Here is a 9,706-nt window from a genome sequence, read left to right as displayed (position 1 = left end):
TTCATTTGTGTCCATGTATTTTTTTAATGTCATATTTGATTTACACATTAGTCCATGGTTTATATGGAAACCAGAAATGGTGTAAGACAAATGTCATATGGAAAGCAAATAAACTTATACTGTTATAAGGTCACAGGGTGGTCTCTGGGTGGAGACTGGGTGGTCACATAAGTGAATTCTTATTTCATACCATTGTGATCTGAGACAATGCTTGAAACAATTTCAATGTTTTATAGTTTATTAAGGCTCCTTTTATGCACTAATATCTGATCTGTTCTGGGGAATGCTCCATGTGCACTTCAGAAAAATATGTAGCCTGCTGCTTTTGGGTGGATCCTTCAGTATATGTGTGTGAGTCCATCTTGGTCTTGTGGTTGTGTGGTAGATTGTGACATTCCTTGGCTCCTGTCTTCCTGATGGAAAGAATTCAGTTGAAAGACTTGATAGAGTGTTAAATACACAAAGGGTTTCTTTTCAAACAAGCAAAAGGAGAGGACACTCCAGAGACAGAGCGGGTGGCCCTGAAGATGGGTATCAAGAGCTGAATTTTTCACTGTGCTTTTTATGGGGCTTTATTTATTTTTCTTTAAATTTTCCTCCTCCTCATTTTTTCATTATCATACCAGCCTTTGGATTCACCTTTGTTCCTCCCCTCCAACCTCTGGCACGTTTATGGCCCCCAGGAATGTCTAAGGGAGACCAGAAGGGTGACCATAATCACAGCGTTAATTATATTACAATAATGTTATAGTGACCTTGGGGTTACTAGCTGAGCAGGTTTTCCTTAAGTGCACATGTCCAAAAGTGGATACGTCCCTCATAACCCTTTTACTTATTAGTCTTTGCTAAACTGCAGGGAGTGTTTGTCTATGGTCACAGGGTGCGCTCTGGGTGTAGACTCGGTGGTCTGCTTCACTCTTTCCTCCCCTCCTGCTTATGTCTATCTAGCTGCTATTCTAACATTCTGATGTGCCATTCAACACGTCTGTTTCCTTATTCATTTTCTGTATGGGTGATCTGTCCATTCATGTAAGTGGGATGTTTATGTGCCCCACTATGTCTGTGTTGCTATTTCTCCATTTGGGCCCAATAGTATTTGTTTTATGTACGTAGGTATCCTATGTTGTGTGCATAGGTATTTGCGATTGTTATATCCTCTTGCTGGACTGACCCCGTCATCCTTACATAAGGTCCTTCTCTGTTTCCTGTTCCTGTTTTGAAGTCCATCCTGTCTGATATAAAACTGCTGGTACTCCTGCTATTTTATCTCTTTCATTTGCATGAAACGTCTGTTTCTATCCATTCACTTTCCATCTAGGTATGTCTTTAGGTCTGAAAAGAGTCACCAGTAGATAGCGTATGGACGGGTGTGGATTCTTTTACCATTCTGCCACAGTTCAACCCATGCTACATCTTATGTTTGTTGCATTTAGTCCATTTACCTTTAAGGGTATTACTGATAAGTATATAATTAGTGACATTTCATTAACTTTTTCTGGTTGGTTTTGTACTTCCTGTCTGTTTCATTCTTCCCCTCTCTTAGTCTTCTCTTGTTATTTCTTTGTTCTCTTTAGTGTTATGCTTGGATTTATTTTCATTTTTTAGGAAAAATGTTTTGTATGTCTACCATTAGGCTTTAGGTTTGTGGTTACTATAAGTTCCATAGATAGCTTCCTAAGCATATAAGAGATTCCATTAAGTTGATGGTCATTCTATTTTGTACACAAAATGAAAATACTACTTTTTATTCTTCTTCCTCCTCCACTTTATGTATACAATGTCATAATATAAAACTTTTTTGTATTGCTTTGCCGATTTTGTATACAGTTGATTTTACTTCTTTGTTTAGTTCTTAACTTCACTCTTGGTTAGTAATTCATCTGCTAACCAAGGACAAAGTTAAGTTACTGGTATCCTTCATTTACTGATTTATCTCACTGATAGGAAAATAGAATTTAGAATAATTCCATCCACAGAAGTCCCTTTATCATATGGCCTGCTTAGTGGTGGTGGATTCCTTAACCTATTTTTATCTGGGAGACTTTCTAGCTCCCCATTAGTTTGAGTGATAAGAAGGCTGGGTAAAAGAGTCTTTCTTGTGAGTTCTTCTCTTTCAGTACATTAAATATTTCATGTCACTCCATTCTAGCCTGTAACTTTCTACTGAGAAATCTGCTGAAAGCCTAATTGTATCTCCATAGTTAACTGTCTGCCTCACTGTTGCTCCTTTAAAGATTCTCTCTTCATATTTAATCTTTGCCATTTTAATTACTCTTTGTTTTGGTGGTGTCTTCCTGGGGTTCCTTTTGTTATGGGCCCTCAGAGCTCCCAGGACCTGGGCATCTGTTCCCTTCCTCTGATTGGGAAAGCTTTCAGCTGTTATTTCTTTCTACCCTAGGTCTCTCTCTTACCCTTCTGGGACTGCATTCATGCAGATATTCTCTCATTTGGGGTAATCCCACAGATCTCTTAGTATTTTCCCATTTTCAGAAAAGGTTTTCTCTCTGTTCCTCAAGTTGGTTGTTTCCATCTTCTCTGTTTTCCATGTCATTGATTCTTTCCTCTACTTCCAGCAGTATCTACTTCATTCCCAACATTGTAATTCTCATTTGGGTTACTGTATTCTAGAACACTGAATGGCTCTTTTTCAAATATCCCTCTCTTTGATAAACTTCTCACTGAGTTTATCAATTATAGTCTCCAGATCAGTGAGCCTATTTGTAAGAGCTAGTTGAAATTTTTATCAAAGTATTCATAATCTGCATTTCATTTAGCCCTCTTTCTGGTACCTTATCTCACTGTTTTGTTTGGAACATATAAATGTTTCCTTTTTGTCGGGTTTCTATTTTTTTCCTTTCTCAAGGATAGATGAGCTATGCCTCCTGATCTCAAATGTATTGGCTTTGTGAACTGGGGATCCTGTGTTGCCCAGAAGCTGAAGACTTTTGCTCACCAGTGTCAGATTCTCTATTGCAGTGGGTCCAAGGTTGTTGCTGGTGAGCTGTGGGAAGGGCCAATATTCTGCCTAGTCACTGATCTCTGACAGCAGAGGATTCACCTCTTCTTGCCCTTTGTGTGGAGTAAAGCCCTTCTTCTTTGACACATTGTGAGTGGGTCTGAATTCTGTCTACTTTGGCAGGGGCTCCCCAATCTGGGCTCAGTGTACTATGAGGAGCAAGTGAACAGTGAAGACCTGCTATGAGTCTGAGCCACAAGTGATGGAGCTGGAGAATCTAGAACTGACTTCCACATGTGCCTGACCATTTGGGCAGAAGGAGGGCTAGAAAATCCAGGAAGTGTCCTCCCTCCATCTGCTGAGCAGCAAAGTCAGAACACTGTTGGGCAGAACAGACTTAAAAGGGTCGGTCTGCAGCTTTGCACAACCACAACGCTGGAACACCAGCAAGTGAGATGGAGCACTTGAAGCTGGCTCCCATGAGTGCATAACAGTTGTCCTGAGAGAGGCTGCGGAACCACTTTCCACCTTCCATTTTGCCTCTGGAGAGTTTCATCTGACTCCCTCCCCTCTGAACAACTTCCCACTGCTGTTAAATGTTTCAAACGTGACCTCCATATTGGGTCTCTGCAGCAACCATGGAACATGCATGAGCTCAACAAGGGTCAGGAGTCTTTGCCCCACAGAGTGCCCCAGCTCTCCCCAATGCCTAGCCCCATTAATCACCAAAGGCCAATGCAATGTGGGGGCACGATCTCAGAGCAGACCTCAGCATCATGTACGCTGGATTCCTGAGCAATCACCCCCTTCCTGTTCTGTCCCTCTCCCACCTCGTGGAGGACTGGAATGGTGAAGGGATGAGGACACTGATTCGTCACGTGTCTGCAACTTTACCCTTCTCAACATTGTCTTCTCTTCTTCACTGGGTGGACATGGTATGCTCTGTTGTATTCATGTTATTTTCAGGTTTGATTGTATTTTTGGTAGTTGTTTTCTTGGTGTGAATGAGGGAAGTGTTTTCCTTCTTGAAGTCCTATTTGCCACATTTTTGAAACTGTCTCCTAGAACTTCTTTGTCTGTAAAGACCCCAGATCCTTGACAGGAGTCTTCTCAGTGCTCCTTTCATATCCTTATTCCTCAGGGTGTAGATGAAGGGATTGAGGATGGGGGTGATGATGGAATAGAACAGAGAGATAAACTTGGCCACATCTTGGGAGTAGCTGGAAGGGGGCTGCAGGTACATATACATGGCAGGAAAGTAGAAGAGGGACACCACCACCAGATGAGAGGAGCAGGTCCCGAAGGCTTTGTGCCGTCCAGTGGAGGATGGGATCCTCAGCACCGCACAGGCAATGAAGCCATAGGAGAGGAGGATGAGACCAAGGGGTACCAGCAAAAAGAAGGCCACCAACACAGACAGTGTGACGTCATTCACATTGGTGTCAGCACACGACAGCTTGATCATGGCCGGCACCTCACAGAAGAAGTTGTTCAGCACCTGCCTCCCACAGAATGGCAACGGCACAGTCAGGATGACCTGAACGAGGGAGTTTCCAAAGCCGCTGATCCAGGACACAAGCACGAGCTGATGGCAGAGGGTGCGGTGCATGATAACAGCATACCGCAGGGGCTCACAGATGGCCACGTAACGGTCCAGGGCCATGGCGGCCAAGAGGATACACTCGGTGCAGCCCAGCCAGTGGAAAACCGCATACTGCACTGTGCAGCCACCGTAGCTGATTGTCTTCCTGGAGCTGCCTGTGTTGACCAGCACCTGCGGGACCGTGGTGGTGGTGTAGCAGAGGTCCAGGAAGGAGAGGTGGCTCAGGAAGATGTACATAGGGCTCTGCAGCAGAGGATCCAGCTTCGATACCAAGAAGATGGAAATGTTCCCCAACATGGCCAGAACATAGGACACCAGGAGGACCCCAAATAGGGTTAGCTCCAGCCACCGTCTGTCAGAAACACCTAGAAGGATGAAATAGTTTGGGGTATCCCCCAAGAAGCTCTCATTGTCACTTCTCATGCTGAGGTATTTTCTGGACCCTGTGATCAATTAGGAAAGACAGGGTGAGGAAAACCTGAGAAGAGGAATTATCTGCCTTTCTTATATTTGTACCTGGAAATTTTCCAGGCTCCTGTTTTACCTCTGTGGAGACACTCAGATGTGGGCACTCAGAACCAAAGTGCAGAGTAGTTGCTAGTTTGTCTTGTTCTCTCTCCTGTGGTGACCTTGGCTATGCCATCAAAACTTTCTGAAATTCAATTTCTGTGTCTGTCCTGTGGGGAGAAACAGCTGCTTCAACTATATAGTCTCGGTGATGGTAGAGAGGCATTGAGATGTGAAAGCATACCATAAAATTAATTTTCTTCCAGTTTAGTCAAATTCGGCCATTCTCATCCTCACTAGAATGCTTGACTCCTCTCTTTAAACTCAGTGGCAGGGCACTGAACACTTTGTAAGGCTCTCCTGTTTGGCCATTTGGGGGAGGTGGTAGAAGAGGGGTGGGAGGTGGCACAATGGGAGTGCAGTGGATTATAAGCAGGTAGGGAATTTATTGCCCTGAACACACCCTGCTCATCTTCTAAGGCTTACATCTGCATGCATCCCTGGATCACAGCAACATGCCGGTCTCTCTCCCAGGACCCTCTCACACCCTGAGAACACTATCACTCACTGTGGCAGTTTGGAAAGTTACAATCCAAGGTTCTCTGATTCCCCAGAGTGAAGGAAGGATGTCACTTCAACCTTTTATTTGTCATGGTACCTGATGAGACACTGAGGCATAGGATTTTGAACATGGAGATTAAAATATTGACCTATGTAAGGCATACAGTACTCAGAGTTGCCTACTGAACACTCACATTGCCTCTCAAGACAATATTCATTGAGTAGGTAATTCAAGATGGTGGCATGAGAGGTGATACAGAGAAATACTCCCCAAACTACAGATAGTGCGATAATATGGATAATAAAACCATAAACATGAACCCTAAAACAAGAACAGAAGGAAAGGCTGCACGAAAATGCACAGAGACCTCACGAACAGAGCAGACATTACCAAACAGGGTAACATATGAAATACTCATGAAAAGAACAGACCTCACCAAACAGGATAACATATGAAATACATCAGTTCCTTGATCCAGCGGGACCTAAGCCCTTCCCCCACCTGAGCTCACCAGCAGGAGAAGGAGAAATGGAGTAATGGAGGGTGTGGAGCCCTGGGAGTGCTGAACGCCCAGTGCTGGAGGTCTGCCTTGCATGCAGAAACCTACACTGTATGGTGCTCTGGAGGGTGGAGAGCTGGTACAGGCAGAGTGCCTGGGGGACTGAGATTCCGGCTGCTTGTGGAGGATGGGATCCACAGCCCACTGCTCTGAGACAAAGTAAAGGTGGCAGTCTGAGAGGCCTCCTAGTCACAAGAGGGCTGCTGAAGTGGTGGGATTTTCACAGAGCTGCTGTGTTGGGGAGGGGAGAGCTGGACAGTGTTGTCTGAGTGTGCTCCGCACAGCTGGTTGGGAATTTTGAGGAGCTTCAGTCACTCCATCCTCTTGGCTGCCTACTCAGCTCTGAGGCCCCCACTGTGGTACGCCACCTGGCGAGCCTTTCTCCTGGCCTGACAGCAAAAGTTTACAAAACAACACTCAGTGTGCTGGAGTCAGGCCAGCCAAACGGACGGCGTGTCTACAACAGGTAGAGATGCAAATCAAAGAAGCTTACACCTGTGTGCTCGGCCCACTGGCTCTGACATCCGAAACAGGCACCACAGACGGAAATCAGGAAACAGCTCTTTCCTCCCCCCGAGGCACCAGCTCTTCTTCCCTACAACACCCAAGATCACTCTAGGAGCTGAGCAGCTCCAGAAACGAGTTTCTGAGCACTGAAGGGCACCACATAGAAATCTGAAACATCAAAAGACCTTGGTTCAGATGCAAATCTAACAAACCCCAGAAGAAGGGACAAATGAAATTAAACTCACCAATCTTCCTGAAAGAGAGTTGAAAATAAAAATCATAAACATGCTTATGGTGGTACAGAAAAATATTCAAGAACTCAGAACGAATTTACGTTGCAGATTCAATCATTAAGAAATTCCCTTTCTGAAATGAAACATACAATGAAGGGATTTAAAAGCAGAAAGGAGGTAGTAGAAGAGAAGGTAAATGGAATAGAAGTTAGGGAAGAGGAATACAAAGAAACCAAGGCACAGAGAGAAAAAAGAACCTCTAAGAATGAAGGAGTATTGAGATAACTGTGTGACTGATCCAAATGGAACAATATTCTACTTATAGGAGTAACAGAAGAAGAAGAGAGAAAAAGGGATAGAAAGTGTCATTGAGGAGGTAATTGCCAAAAACTTCCCCAATCTGGGGAAGGACATAGTCTCTCAAGCCATGGAAGTGCACAGATGCCCCAACACAAGGGACCCCAGGAAGACAACATCAAGACATATAATAATTAAAATGGCAAATATCAAGGATAAAGACAGACTTTTAAAAGCACTCACAGAGAGATAAAAGATCACATACAAATGAAAACACATCAGCCTATCATCAGATTTCTCAACAGAAACCTTATAGGCCAGAAGGCAGTGGCATGATGTATTTAATGCAATTAAGCAGAAGGGCCTTGAACCAAGAATACTATACCTGGCAACGTTATGATTTAAATTTGAAGGAAGGATTACACAATTTTCAGATAAGCAAAAGATGAGAGAATTTACCTCCCACAAACCACCTCTACAGTGCATTTTGGAGGGACTCCTATAGGTGGAAGTATTCCAAAGGCTAAACAGATGTCACCCAAGCGATAGACAAAGAGTAGAGAATATGGCTCAACACATACAAAGAATGGAGGACGGGAAAAAAGAACCATTCGGTTGTGTTTTTCATAGGACATGAAGAGAGTTAAATTAGACTGTTAGATAGTAAGGGAATTACCCTTGAACCTTTGGTAACCACAAATCTGAATTCTGCAATGGCAATAAGTACATACCTGTCAAAAATCACCGTAAATGTAAAAAGTCCGAATGCACCAATCAAAAGACATAGAATCACTGAATGGATGGAAAAACAAGGCCCATCTATATGCTGCCTACAAGAGACTCACTTCAAATCCAAAGACATATACAAACAGAAAGGAAAGGGATGGAAAAAGATATTTCATGCAACTAATAGGGAGAAAAAAGCAGAAGTTGCAGTACTTGTATGAGATAAAAGAGACTTCAAACCAAAGAAAGTAAGAAGAGACAAGGAAGGACAGTACATAATGATAAATGGGGCAGTCCAACAAGAGGGTATACCTATTATAAATATCTATGCACCAAATACAGGATCACCTACATATGTGAAACAAATACTAACAGAATTAAAGAGGGAAGTAGAATGCAATGCATTCATTTTAGGAGACTTCAACACTCCACCCAGTCCAAAGGACAGTTCAAACAGACAGAAAATAACTCAAGAGACAGAGGCACTGAACAACATAGTAGAACAGATGGACCTAATGGACATCTAGAGAACACTCCATCCAAAAGCAACAGGATACATGTCCTTCTCAACTGCACATGGAACATTTTCAAGAATAGGTCATACATTAGGCCACAAAAACAACCACAGTAAATTCAAAAAGATTGAAATTGTACCAACGAGCTTCTCAGATCACAAAGATATGAAACTAGAACTAAATTACACAAAGAAAAAAAAGCCCACAAACACATGGAGGCTTGAGAACATGCTCCCAAATAATCAATGGATCAATGACCAAATAAAAACAGAGATCAAGCAATATATGGAGACAAATGACAACAATAATTCAAAACCACAAAATCTGTGGGATGCAGAGGAGGCTCTGCTAAGAGGGAAATATATTGCAATAGAGAGGCCTACCTCAGGAAAGAATAACCATTGCTAATGAACATTCTAAACTCACAATTAATGAAAGTAGAAAAGGAAAAACAAATGAGGCCCAAAGTCAGTAGAAGGAGGGACATAATAAAGATTAGAGCAGAAATAAATAAAATTGAGAAGAGTAAAACAGTAGAAAGAATCAATGAAAGCAGGAACTGGTTCTTTGAGAAAATTAATCAAATAGGTCAACCCCTGGCCCGACATAGCAAGGAAAAAAGAGAGTCTACACACATAAACAGAATCAGATATGAGAAAGGAAAAATCACTATGGACACCACAGAAATACAAAGAATTATGAAAGAATACCATGAAAAAATTTTATGGTAACAAACTAGGTAACCTAGAAGAAATGGAAAACTTTCTAGAAAAAGCAACCTTCCAAGGCTGACCCAGGAAGAAAGAGAAAATCTGAATAGACCAATTACCAGCAAAGAAATTGAATTGGTAATCAAAAAACTACGTAAGAACAAAACGCCTGAGCAGATGCTTTCACTGCTGAATTTTATCAAATATTTAGTGAAGACCTAATAAGCATACTCCTTAAAGTTTTCCATAAAGTAGAAGAGAAGGCAATACTTCCAAACTCATTCTACAAGGGCAAAATCACTCTAATACCAAAATCAGGAAAAGACACCACAAAGAAAGAAAATTACAGATCAATATACCTCATTAACATAAATGGAAAAATACTCAACAAAATAATAGCAAACTGAATTCAAAAATACATCAAAAACATCATCTATCATTGATGAAGAGGGATTCATCCCAGGGATGTAAGGATGGAACAACATTCTAAAATCCATCACCATCACCCAGCACATCAACAAAAAGGACAAA

At 42.3% G+C, this 9,706-nt stretch overlaps 1 protein-coding gene across 1 annotated transcript; it reads right to left on the bottom strand.

Annotated features, from left to right (window-relative positions):
- Window positions 1-3,989: 3,989 nt before the first annotated feature.
- Window positions 3,990-4,982, bottom strand: LOC118970630 (olfactory receptor 2B11-like). The gene has a single exon (XM_037008864.1). It carries the CDS (start codon window positions 4,980-4,982, stop codon window positions 3,990-3,992), a length of 993 nt encoding a protein of 330 aa, XP_036864759.1.
- Between the last annotated feature and the right edge of the window lie 4,724 nt (window positions 4,983-9,706).

This window comes from Manis javanica, chromosome 14 (assembly GCF_040802235.1).
Source record: "Manis javanica isolate MJ-LG chromosome 14, MJ_LKY, whole genome shotgun sequence".
NCBI classification, from domain to species: domain Eukaryota; kingdom Metazoa; phylum Chordata; class Mammalia; order Pholidota; family Manidae; genus Manis; species Manis javanica.
The sequence above is the reverse complement of the archived record's forward strand: the minus strand, read 5'-3'. Positions and strand labels throughout refer to the sequence as shown.